Source organism: Rutidosis leptorrhynchoides, chromosome 2 (genome assembly GCF_046630445.1).
Source record: "Rutidosis leptorrhynchoides isolate AG116_Rl617_1_P2 chromosome 2, CSIRO_AGI_Rlap_v1, whole genome shotgun sequence".
Classification (NCBI taxonomy): domain Eukaryota; kingdom Viridiplantae; phylum Streptophyta; class Magnoliopsida; order Asterales; family Asteraceae; genus Rutidosis; species Rutidosis leptorrhynchoides.
The window spans coordinates 264,625,695-264,638,906 of NC_092334.1; the positions used below are offsets into that span (position 1 = coordinate 264,625,695).

Below are 13,212 nucleotides of genomic sequence, written 5' to 3' on the forward strand. Positions count from 1 at the left end.
CACACCCACTATAGAGGACCTACGTTATACTCACTCACTACACCAACACTTAGACGTTGGTTAGCCTTTAATTTTATAAATCCTTAGTGCACAATAATACTTAGGCGACAGTGTCGACCATATATCGTTCAGGCGGTATAACCGACCATATATCACTTAGGCGGCAAAGCCGACCATATAATAGATACAACACAAGTGCACTAAGAACTTAAACACAAACTGAGACTTAACCGGGAAAGTTAACAAAGAACACTTTTATTAATACAAAGAAACAATTACAATATTATGGACTTAACTCACACTCTTATTTCTTCACAACTTCTACTTCTAACTCTTCTTCACTTCTTACTTCTTCTCTAATTCACATTTCACTTACTCACTCCTTACACAAATGAACTACTCATCACCCATATTTATACTATCCCATGGAACATTCTAGAAACTAGATATTTTCATAGATAAATATCTAAATATTTCTATACAAATATCTATATTTTTCTTTTCTAAATTTTTCTTTTCTAGATTTTTCTTTTATTTTCTAATATCTAGATATTTTCTTATACATATTAATATTTAGATATTTTACATATATACATCTACAAATTCCATATTATTTTATAATACCAAATTTGCATTGCATTTTAACAAAAAGCACGAAAGGCATGCCATGTGAAAGTTGTTGCGCAAGCAAAGAGCCAACCACCAGTAACAAATCAAAACATCATTCATACACCTTTACGATAAACATTCCCGAAACCACACAAGTGAAAAAAGAATAATATAGGTACTATATAAGCAATTTTGCCTAAAATTTTGCCTAAAATATAGTAATAACATAACATCAAACCACTCGAACAAAATAGTACTCCGTACTGGTAGATGAAATATCAGCTGGCAGATCACACGTCTTAAAAATTAACGAAAAGGAGAGAAAAAAAAGCTCTTTCACACTTGCATCCGCCGCCAGTGAAGTCCTACCAGAATGTGTTCTACAAAACACAAAAACAAAGAAGAAACAACCTTTGCAGACTGGCGTCACGAAACAATCAACGGTGGATCTCTCAAACACGTCAGCCTTGAAACCGGTTCCAACGGCTGGGCTTCACCTCCCGGCGACCTCTTCTCTCTTCGCAGCCGCAACTACTTGACCAAAAAAAATAAATCACCTTCCGGTCCGTACCTCCTTCAACCTGCCGGTGTCGATTGGCTCCGTTCTACTTCGAAACTCGATCACGTCCTTTCACGCGCTGACAATCGCGTCATCAACGCGCTTCGTAAATACGACGCTAAGAAAACTTTTATACTCGCGGTTAATTTACAGGTTCCAGGTAGAGATCATCATAGTGCGGTTTTCTATTTCGCGACTGATGAACCGGTTCAACCTGGTTCGTTACTGTACCGGTTTATTAACGGCGATGATGCATTTCGTAATCAGCGGTTTAAAATTGTGAACCGAATAGTAAAAGGACCGTGGATTGTTAAAGCAACAGTCGGTAATTATTCAGCTTGTTTGTTGGGGAAAGCTCTAAATTGTTATTATTATAATGGACCTAATTATATGGAAATTGATGTTGATATTGGTAGCTCCAAAATTGCAACTGCTATATTGAAATTGGCGTTAGGTTGTGTAACTGCTGTGACAATTGATATGGGATTTGTGGTTGAAGCACAAGAAGAAGAGGATTTACCTGAGAGATTGTTTGGTGCAGTTAGGGTTTGTCAAATGGAAATGTCGTCTGCAACTTTCGTTGATTCGGTTAGTACGAATGTGATGGCATGTAAGGGAGTGGTGGCTGGAGGTCATGGGAATCGAGTGCAAGCATCTGAATTACATGATGATGATGATGATGATGATGATGATGATGATGATATGTGAGTTAATCACTGTGATGAAGCAAATGGTATATTGTATTAGTTATTAACTTATTATTAATCTGTTATCTACATGTTTACTGTTTAAGCTTAACACATTGGTACACGAGTCTGATGCTGTGCAGATGATGATAATAATTATAATAACATCTTAGAATTTTTCGTTGATGGCTATTTATATTCTATGCTTTTTGTTGATGTTGAAAGTTGAATTTCAGTTTTGTGATTGTTTGAGTTTTGCATTGATTAGAATTTAAGAGTTTAAAACCAAAGTTCTGTTAGAAGGAAGATGAGGCTTTTGGAGCATAACTTCTACGTAGTACTTTGTGACTACTTTACCAATAAAAACTAGTACTTAATATGATGACTCTTTTACGCAATCAATATATATAGCTGTTTGAGTGGAGTGCAAATCTTGAGCAGAAATCAAGGGTATAATAGTTGTCTTATTATTATTGGTTCTATTGATTGATTGATTGAAATAGTCAGACAAGGTTGCCAGCTCATTTGCCAGTGACTTGATTCTACAACTTGACATTGTTGCTCAAGTAGCCACATGGAGGTTTATTGTTGATTAGACAACAAGCTGCTTGAAGTTGATGTTGATATCACATCAATTTTCTCGATAGTTGCCATTTGTTGAAAGTCCCATCAACAAGACATGGTTAGGGGTCAGCCTGTCGGGGTTGGATACTGAAGTTTGCCGGGTCATGTGTTAACGAAAAACTGAATGTTATTGTTGTTTTAAAAATCAGTATAGTATAATAGATAGTTGAACTGATGTAGCATCCGATAGGCGTAATATTAATGACATCTAATTACCAGGACTTACTAAGCCTCATCATCATTTGAGTCATAAACAATTCTTCTGCTTCTCTTAGCACTGGGAGGTAGTATATTGTCGTCATCTTCAACATAGTTGTCACCCAATTCCCTTTCTGTATCATCTTCTTTGGCATCTCCAGGGTCTTGGACCAAATCATTTTGAGGTGCAGACTCGTTATCATTGTCTGGTTGCTGGTTAGACTCATTTTCTTGGTCCGCCTCATCTTGTGGCGCTTTTATTTTGAAGTCTCTTGCAATGCTACGCTTTGCATGCCTTAACAAGTTGGTTTTGGTAGCTTTGCTAAGTAGAATCAGATACTTCTCGCAGTCTTCAATTTGAAATATCAAATCCGGGATGCATTTGTTCTCCCTTTTGATCTTGTTTATCATCCCTTTGCTTGCTCTGTTTTCTTGTTGGTTCTGCAACTGTTGTAACAAATGGGTGTGTGAGATTGCCAACTATTAATTAATTAATCCTCAACATATTCTAATTTCGGCAATATCTAAGATTCAAACCTGCTGCATCGACTCAACAAAATCATACAAGGGGGTTGTTAGCTGCTTGCAAGTCAGGTCCACAAGTTTATGGCACTTGAGGCTGGGTAAGATTTGCTTGCAACCTTTAGGCGCGATATGGAACTTTGAAATCCTAGCTAAGTTCTTGTAAAATTTAGCAGCCAATCTCAGTAGATGTTCAGCTTGAGCATCTGCAAATACCAAAACAATAAATGTAAGAAACTTGGTAGTAGAATTTTCTAAAAATTCAACTTGTAAAAAGAAGAGTTACCCTTGAGGGTGTGCACCAAAATAGAAGATAACAGTTGTACTACAGCTTCAGCCCTCTGATATAAAGTATCCTCCAACGTGAAAGATGGGTTATGTTTTTCATCTTTATAAGAAGCACTAACAAAGAATGTCTTCATCTTCATGCTAAGTCGGTCCATATCATTAATAGCTGATTCAGCAAACTGCAAAATAATGGATGCTATAGCTGTTTCTGTTGAACGATTTATGATACCATAAGTTTCAGACTTGCCTGGCTGTGATCCCATCATAGTTTTAGCCAACTCCAGTCCCATTTCTCGAGCAACAACCAAATCATGTGGAGCCTGAGTGAATGATAGTGCTAATGTGACTAAACTTTTTGCAATCTTCGGGTTCGCCACATTACTGGTTTTGCACACGGATATTGCCCAGCTTCCAAGTATATTACTCCTGACACTAGACAACGTGTCCACAACAATCTTTGCGATATCACACAGGATCTGATATAATATGGTAGTATGTAAGTCAACTATATCTACAATTTCGGATGCATAAATGGCTGATTTCATGATAAGATAACCAACTTTGGTGGAATTGATCTCTAGGCAACCAAAATTATAAGCCATGTATATTGGGTTAGATTCTGCTTCCATTCAATGAAAATTTTGAAACTATAATGTTTTTTTTTTTTTTTTCTTTCTAATATCTAAAAAAAGTAATACCAAACAAAAATCAGAACCAAGGTTACTTATAATTATATGCAATTAGACCATCTATACATAAAAACAAGGTAGTTGACGAAATACTACCTCAACTTCATGGAAAAGCTTTGCATGAAGAAGCTTGAAGAACAAGGATTTCACGATTTTTGTTAAAAAGACTCCTTCCCTTTGATCGTTGTTTCCATTTACTAAATCATTATGATCACATTCGGAATCAAGCACATCTACAGAATCTGATAACATGTCTTCAACTTCTCTCATTTCGTCTGAACTTTGAGAACTGACTGTTACCAGTTCCTTCAAGCACCTTAGAGCTAACAGAACAAGACCCTTTTTATCTTCATTTCCCTTTTTTCCCTTAGCTTCCTTTTTCTTTTGATCTAACCGCATGATCAACCAGATTGATTTCAACAACGGGGGTCCAAGAACCTTGATATCCCCATAGATCAACCCCTTTAACGGATCGTCTTTTGCCACATAAGAAAATGATTTTATATGGCGGAGGGTGATATTTAAGACAAGAGACAGGAGTTGGATGTTTGTAGTATCATTCTTGTACAGTTCCAACGTTGTTTGAAACAACTGATAAATGCTCGACGTTGCAAAGAAAGAAACTCTTTCTGTAGAGGATTTTGTGCTGTCCGGTTCATTTTTATTATATGTTAGATCAAGAGCTGTTGACTGTGTTATCCCTTTTCTAGTACCATTTGTTTGTGAAATATGTGCAGATGCAGAACTATGTTTCTCCAAGGACTCGTATTGGTTGACAAGATCTATGAATTCTTTCTCCAATTCAACTTTTCTTTCGTTAGTTGCCTTCTCCAATTCGGTAGCAAGGATATTCAATATCACTTCGATAATACCTGACAAAATCCGAGCACTAGATACGCATCTCTCTCCCTGTTGGAGACTGGAGCCTTCATCCTTCGAATGACCAAGTAAACCTGATCTGACATGCATACATACATACAATTAGATTCTATTCATTTTACCAATTTCTCATTTTCATCGAATCTCCATTCTAACAAACATACAATTAATATTCCATGTCATATAACTCCAGAAAACAATAGTAACTATTAACAGGGTAATAGCATTCAACTTCTCTACATACAAAAAGTTATGCAAATTTCAAAAGATTTATCTTTAATGACTGAGGGGATCTTCAACCTTTTCAACCTTGACCAACGTCAGAAAAAAATTATTACAGTCGAACCAACACATTGTCTGCCAATTTTCCAATCCTATATGGTATCCAGATTGACTTAGACTTGAGCCTGGGCCTACACCTAGCCCGAAAAGAGCCCCACCTGGACCGAAAGTCCTAAAGATACCTCAAATTAATTATTTAAGCCCGGTCCGGTACGATCTGGCTTTTTAAGACCTGGGCCTTTTGAAAACTCAGGGCCGAGCTTAGAAAAAAAAAATAAAACTATATAAATCCCAATAATTCAATAGTTTGAAAGTTTCTGGGTTTTAATCAAAAAAAAGTTTGAAACTTCAAGGGTTAATGTGAGAGAAATGAACATAGTTACTGACACAGGTCCTATATTGAAATGGGAAAACCATTCTCTACCTACACAGCACATTGCATCCACAGGCAAACATTCAAACAAATACACGATGATGAAAAGAGAGCGGTAATATAGATAAAAAAAATATATATATGTATATGAATACAATAGGCTACAAATGTGGCTTATATTGCAAAATAAAATAAACAAAAAATCAAGGTTTAGTCACTGACCTTCCAAATTTTCATATCTTAGAAGTTGACGGATTCTGGATAAAGCACTGGAAAACAGTTCTCCAGAATGTGTTCCTCCTCCTGCCTGCTCTTATTTATTGTTAGAACACATGTAACTAAACAATATTCTTTCATTACATTAACAACTTCAATTATTACCTCATTGTCTTGTGTAAGTGAGAAACCAAAAGAAATTGAACGAACATCATATTTTGTCTGTGGCTGAAGTATAAGAATCCATGAGACACAAGATAGGAGATCATCTAGTGGTTCTGCTATACTAACTTTGCCATTATCCTTCTTGATACACTGGATTGTACAGAACTCACCCTCCTATAATAAAATGAATAAAGTCAGTAGTCATGAAATGGAAACATGGCTGTTAAATCTTTAAAGCCGAAATGAACTAATCAGGACTACTTACTTCTTTGTAGAAATTCATAAAATGAGGCAGAAGAAAATCAAAAACTGCCCCTGAAGTTAGCGGATCAATCAGCACAAGTTTTAGAAGCCCCCTGTAGATGATCTCTTTCACTTTAGCCTGCATATATGTACAACAAGACCTCACTTACACATTTACTCAGTACAAACATATGCAAAACTTGGTCAGGACCAACAACACATTTAACTGCTGGTTACGTTTACTTTGGTATACAATTTAAGAGAATTCATATACAAGTTCTCGGTTCTCAATATTTGATATAATGGTTCCAGATTTAGCCCAGTACTTCAATTCAAAATCTAACTAAACAAGCCTGAGTCCCTTTTTTGAATCTGAAATGGCATCAATCGTGACTACAATGTTTTAACATTATAAGACAACCAATATTATTTGTATCTCAGTTCTTTTTCGATTCTGGTTTGGTCAGGTCGCTAGATTTATAATAGCGCCAACTGCAGCACTGTAATAAGTTTGATAAAACAACCTGCTGGTAAAGACATCGTTGTAATAATCCACTGAGCTCTTTAAAAAGATCACTGCTCATCCCACGCTGTATTTCAGGTTGTTGACTACTACTAGCTTGGCTAGAGGATTCTTGATAAGAACGTTGCGTATTTTGTTTGGATTGTTTTTCTGCTAAAATCAGATACATAATTGCTTCAGCTGCAGCTATGCGTATTTGATCTTCTTGTCTAAACATAGCTTTCCGCACCACCAAAATGATGTAATCCTGCAATGTTGGGGAATCATACATGGTCAATGGAATATACATGTTTCCAAGTTTACCCTCAATTACACCTAACATATGTTCCACCTTACATCTTTCAAATGATGGGCAATCCTTAACATTTTCTAATAATTTTGTTAAACAACTTATTTATAATTGTATCTTTTTTTATGACTTAAAATCAGTATGTATCTTTTAACATTTAAAATAGTTACTGAATAACATATTTTTATTTATAAATAAACTATATATTTGGTTATATTGTTATGTAATAAATAATTACTCCATAAAAAATGTACTAGGATAATTCAAATAAGAATAAATCAAACAATGTTACTTTCATCCGACATTAAATCATACAGACGGTTTTTATCATTCAGAGTGTTAGAGCAGAACAATTTAGCAACTTTCACCCCCCATCTGACCCGTTAGAGACAAAACATGACCCAAATCAACCCATCCATAAGCAAATGGGTTGAAGTTGCCACAATACCACATCTACTTGAATTACTGAATAAACAGTGGAAAAATGCAAACCTGAAGGTTATGACTGAACTTGATGAGTGGCAATAAAACGCTAATCAATTGGGAAGCAACTTTGCTTTGCATGAAACCAAAATAATCTAACAATTCCTTCAAATGTGAAACATATTCCAACATAGGATATGGGTAGTTCTGCACTAGGTTACCAAGTAACCTATCAAAAAAGGAACGCAATAAGGCAAAAGCACATCAACATTAATTACTTAACTGAGGCTACATGAAAAGACAAACGAAAAACTTTTTGATACCTTATGATCGCTAGACTCTGCTCATGCTTAAGATAGAGTATTCTGAATTTACATTGCTCAACTATCTGCATATAAGATATATATATATATATATATATATATATATATATATATATATATATATATATATATATATATATATATGTATATGTATATATATATGTGTATATATATATGTGTGTATATATATATATGTGTATATATATAGTGGTAGGATCAAGAGGGAAGTAACCATTCGGGGGGAAGCGGGGGGAAGCAAAAACTTTTTTTTTTTTTTCGTTTTTTGAAAAAACTTTGTTCACGAACATTATAGATGAGATGAAAATATGATCATTTAGTAGAGACACTTTGTGATAAATGTTTTTATTTTGGCGGGAAAACGCTCGAAGAAGTAATATATAACAATTATCGTGTTTTTCGAGCGTATTTTGAGGTTTTAGCTATTGGGGTTTAGATATTAGGGTTTATAGGGTTTAGATATTAGGGTTTAGAAATTTAGGGTTTAGGGTTTAGATTTAGGGTTTAGATTTAGGATTTAGATTGAGTTTTTAACACGAACGGTTTAGAGTTTAGGGTTTAGGGTTTAGGGTTTGGTGTTTTGGGTTTATGGAATAAACCCAAAACACCAAACCCTAAACCCTAAACCCTAAACCCTAAACTCTAAATCGGGCTAAATTTTACTTCACAAAACATGAAGAAAAAAAACGTTCATATTCGTCACGAACAATATTATCTTGAATGTTATTTTTGTCGATCGTTTTCCCGCCTAAATAATAACATTCATCACGAAGTGTCTCTTCTAAATGTTCATATTTTCGTGTGATCTTGATGCCGGAAAAAAAAAATTCAAAAAAAACGAAAAAAAAAAAAACTTTTGCTTCCCCCCGCTTCCCCCCGATTGGTTACTTCCCCATTGATCCTGCCCCTATATATATATATATATATATATATATATATATATATATATATATATATATACATCAATATTAAGTGCAACTAAAGGTTGGGTTAGAAGGCACCCACAGCAACAGTTCTACCGATGCTATTGAAAGTAGTCAGATTACTAGAAGACAGATATTTTAAAAAAATAGGAAACCAACATATAAAGTTCAAACTGACATGAATGACAGTCGTTTAGAGAAGGTGTTTGGATGTCTGTTCTAAAAGTAATTATATGATATTAATCAGATAATTAGCTCTAGCTAAATTGGCTAATGGAATATACTGCTCCGATCTGCTCCTATTTTGAGTGATAATCAGACATTCAAGTGACCAGAGAACCTGATTACTCATGAAATTAATAGATTGAAAAGACAGTATTGGGTAAGCAAGAAAAGAAGTTTATTCATGCGATAGTCTCAGATTTGGTGAAACAAAAAGGGTTAATCAAGTAATATTAAATCTGAACCCTAAATGATCAGAAACAGAATGTGTTCATACTAACCTCATTGCGTGCCATATCATGAACCTCAAATAAACTATTTAAAATCTGAATGCCCAGATCTTGAGAACCCATAAGACCAGTATTTTCACGATCTTTGAGGCTAATCTCCTCCACAGATTCTAGTAACACAAAGCCCAGCTGCACTATGCTAGGAACGATATGCTCTCTTCCAATATTACTCAAACTAACCTAAAATCAGTAACCAAACATGATAGACTTATAAGACATTAAGTATCAAGCATATGAAATAATCATTAGAAGAAAGTTATGGTAAAAATACAAATATAAAAGTATGGAATTGAAATATAAGAAATATACAGCTCTTAGCACTGCTTTCTCTGTCATTATGGCATTTTGTAAATATTCCTTCCTTAAGCCATCTGGTAGCCAGTTACAATGTCTGTAAGAGGACGAAGCACACAGAAAAAATTGACCATAAGAAAATGTAATTTGTGTTATTGACAAAAAGATTCCATAGTTCCATAATATGACATGCAACTCAGGTCAACCAATACAAACAGAATGCAACTCAGGCTGAAATGAATACATAAAGATACTAATGACATGAATTGTAACTCATGCTGTAAATACTAACTCAAATGTCAGTCTTTTAGAATGTAAAAGACGCCATCAATACAAAGTCCAACACAAAAAAATAATCTTTATGACAAGTAACTCAGGCCATTGAGTAAGCTTAGATATGGATATCAAAGTATATAAAGTTAACAATATTCTGTCATATATTATATGCATGAGTCCAAGACCATGAACAGATAACCAAATACGCTGATCAGTATCATTCTATAATGTATAATATCAAAAACACTTAGAATCATGTCATGTAACAAAATAGGTACCTAGAAAATTTGTAATCCTTATAAACAGTGATCAACACAGTTTTCAATGTTCCCATTGAGCACTCGCTATACCTTCTAATCCTTGATATGGAAAACAACAACCCAACAACGAAATGATCTAGCACCCGAATATTCGACCTCACAAGCCCCATAACTTCCTGTCCCAACGAAGGATCTTGCTTTACTGCAAAATTCACATGTAACAATACAGTTCCTTCAACTTCCCTAACAATATTCAAACTCGCCTTTCTCAAACACAGTTCTGTCCCAAAAAACATACAAATTCCTTCAATCACTTCTCTTTTATTAAACCCTTTCGAAGCCAAAACCAATAGCTGATAAACTAACGATGGCAAATCCTGCAATTCTACAACGTGCATTTCATCAAACACCTTCCGTACAAACTCCCTACCTCTCCCCTTATCAATAAACTGAAACTCCCGAATAATAGAAACAAGTTTCACCAACAAAACGCCCGACCAATGACACTCTAATATACGGTCAAACACCATATTGACCAAATCTCGAGGTTTATCAATATCATTACAGTTACAGATAATATGTAAACACATAGGAAGCAAGTCAAGCAACTGTAAATCATCTAAATCGGTATTTGTATCCAATAAAACACACACGATTGAATCTGAAATCGATTGTAATTCGTTTACCGGCATGTTTTCGAGATGAGTAATGAACAGGTGTACGGTTTTAGACGAATGGCGATCATGAGGAATTGTTTTGGAGTTGAATAAATTGATGTAGGAACTGAGGAGCGGTGTGATCAGGCTAGAGAGAGAAAGTGATGGTGATAGGAGAGAGAGTAGCGATGACGTGTAAATTGATACGGTGGCCGGAGGGAGTGTGTGGAGGTGAGAGACTAGGGTTTCGTGAGAGGTTGGGGATAGGAGGAACGGATGCAACGGCGCCGTGGTGTGGTATTGAGCTAATCGGATGATGTCATCTGGAGAAAGGGACGGTGGTGTGTCACGGTGGTTAGTGGTGGTCATGGTGGTTAGTCAGAGTTTGATTGCAGAGGAAGTGTGATGGTGGATTTTGTAGATCATCTAAGCGCGGGAAAACTTACCTTGTTGTGCAATTTTAATTTTTTTTTTATCTTTTTTTTTACGGAGAAAAAATTTACTTAAGAAAAACTCTCAACCAAGCATTTTGTGCATTATACGGAGTAGATTTTAAATACTCCGTAGATAGTTTTTCTTCACTTGTATAAAACATATTGGTGAAAATTAAGAGGGTGTATCCAGTGTTGTAAAAAACCCGATTACTCGTCGATTAATTCTCGATTAATCATTTTTAGAAGCAAAATGAACAATTTTAAACAATTGTGTTAAAAATTATATTTATATTTATGGTTTTTTCTATAGTTACACATCTAATTTTTAAAATTTAATATTTAAATGTATACAGTACAATCTGATTAATCTCCGATTAATCCCCGAATTGTCGATTAATCCTTCCAAAGTCCTGACCGATTAATCCCCGAATAACGAATTTTGCAACCTTGGGTGTATCTATTGAAGATTAATTAAGAGATTATCTGATTAAAACATTTGGAAGATCCAAATAATTAAATAAGTATAAATATTTTTAATAAAATAATCCTTCCGTTCCAATTTAATTATCTCGAGACAAAAATATACAGTTTAACAAAATATAATAAAAGTATTGTATTTCTATTACTTTCCAAATTTATCCTTACTTTTTGTTTCTCCCTTGATCATATTCACATACATTTAAGTCATAATAGAACTTAATTTTCTTATTCTTTTCTATTTATAAAGTGAACAATTAATTTGGACATCTTAAAATGAAATACCGAAAAATAAATTATAGACGAATTTAATAATTAATTGTGTTTTCTTCGGTAACGGGAACAACGATTTATTTTTGAATAATAAAAGTTGACAGTTTAAGACCAGTATCAATAATAGAAGAAAGATGCCAGACTCATTGCATTCTCCCAAGAGTGATGATGTTACGAAGTGCGCACTCCCTGTCGAGTCTCCAAAATAATTAAGAATTTAATTATAACAAAACTGTAATTTATTTGCACTAAAATGTTATGTGCAGCCAGCACAAGTTTGTTTATGTATAGACAGCAGATATTGCTGTGTCGTGTTTAGTTTGCTGCTCAGTCTACCAGCACAAGGTAGACAGTGTTCTTCAATCAACACAGGATGTGTACTCAGCAGTTCAAGAATATCAAGTGTCTCAGCAATGAAGAACCAACACAGCTGGAATGCAGCTTACTACACAAGACAACTATGCTCCATTATAAGCATAGTAGTTTCCCGAGTGGTCTACATCAATTGTACTATTCAACAAAAGTCAAAGATAAAGTTGAACAGAAAAGGACACGCGTCGGCGGCTGACAAGTGACCTTACAAGACCACGTGGGAATGCAGAAGTTTAACGCATGTGCAGACATGGGTTATACTTTGTCAACACCTAGGGAACACAACATTCTATTTGTTTAATCAAATAGTGGTGCCAAACTGAATTGGGGTGTTCCTGCAAATAGCTACCAAAGAGGAAAGAGGAGAGCATGCTCTCTGATGCAGTTGTCCCCACAAGTACAGACATCCTATGTACCAGTGGACAATAGAACCATTACACGGTTAATAGGACTACTATAAATTGTTGTATTCACTATTGTAACAACTAGTGGTGTGGGTTTATTTTATTTAGAGTCAAAAACGTGTAATAGCTTTTAGTTTACCTCTTAGCTATATTCTAGGTAATCTGTATCAACCAACTATCATTCCGCCAAGGATAGTTATGATTCTTTGTGATTCAATCAATAAAGAATAACCGTTGAAAATTACATGTGACTATATTTAATTTACATGTTTGAATACTAATCGTGTTTGACTGTTAAGTTAATTAAAAGAAATTGTATTCACCCCCCTCTGCATTACTCCTGTTGTTATCAAGGGACCAACAACTGATATCAGAGCTTCAGTCTTGATAATTAATATCTTGGATCTGAATTCTCTCATGGC

The 13,212-nt window shown here is 34.9% G+C and overlaps 2 protein-coding genes across 2 annotated transcripts; one reads left to right on the top strand and one right to left on the bottom strand.

The window, feature by feature from the left end:
• The first annotated feature begins 845 nt into the window (after positions 1-845).
• LOC139891774 (protein ENHANCED DISEASE RESISTANCE 2-like) lies at positions 846-2,046 on the top strand. Its single transcript, XM_071874757.1, has one exon. The coding sequence runs from the start codon at positions 983-985 to the stop codon at positions 1,874-1,876; it is 894 nt and encodes a 297-aa protein (XP_071730858.1). The 5' UTR covers positions 846-982; the 3' UTR covers positions 1,877-2,046.
• A 558-nt stretch (positions 2,047-2,604) lies between these two features.
• Positions 2,605-11,199, bottom strand: LOC139891775 (uncharacterized). Its single transcript, XM_071874758.1, has 13 exons — positions 10,193-11,199; positions 9,654-9,735; positions 9,336-9,524; positions 7,892-7,956; positions 7,638-7,797; positions 6,858-7,103; positions 6,356-6,472; positions 6,091-6,264; positions 5,932-6,016; positions 4,272-5,128; positions 3,485-3,962; positions 3,214-3,404; positions 2,605-3,123 (listed from the first exon to the last, which is right to left on the bottom strand). Exons 1-13 carry the CDS (start codon positions 11,197-11,199, stop codon positions 2,704-2,706), a joined length of 4,071 nt encoding a protein of 1,356 aa, XP_071730859.1. The 3' UTR covers positions 2,605-2,703.
• Between the last annotated feature and the right edge of the window lie 2,013 nt (positions 11,200-13,212).

Excerpts from the sequence above, each read along its gene's own strand:
- LOC139891774 (XM_071874757.1), top strand. The coding sequence starts at position 983 with ATGTGTTCTACAAAACACAAAAACAAAGAAGAAACAACCTTTGCAGAC.
- LOC139891775 (XM_071874758.1), bottom strand. The coding sequence starts at position 11,199 with ATGACCACCACTAACCACCGTGACACACCACCGTCCCTTTCTCCAGAT. Across the intron at positions 9,736-10,192 it reads AAGGATTACAAATTTTCTAG|ACATTGTAACTGGCTACCAG; the intron begins GTACCTATTTTG and ends GTCCTCTTACAG. Across the intron at positions 6,473-6,857 it reads AACGATGTCTTTACCAGCAG|GCTAAAGTGAAAGAGATCAT; the intron begins GTTGTTTTATCA and ends ACATATATGCAG.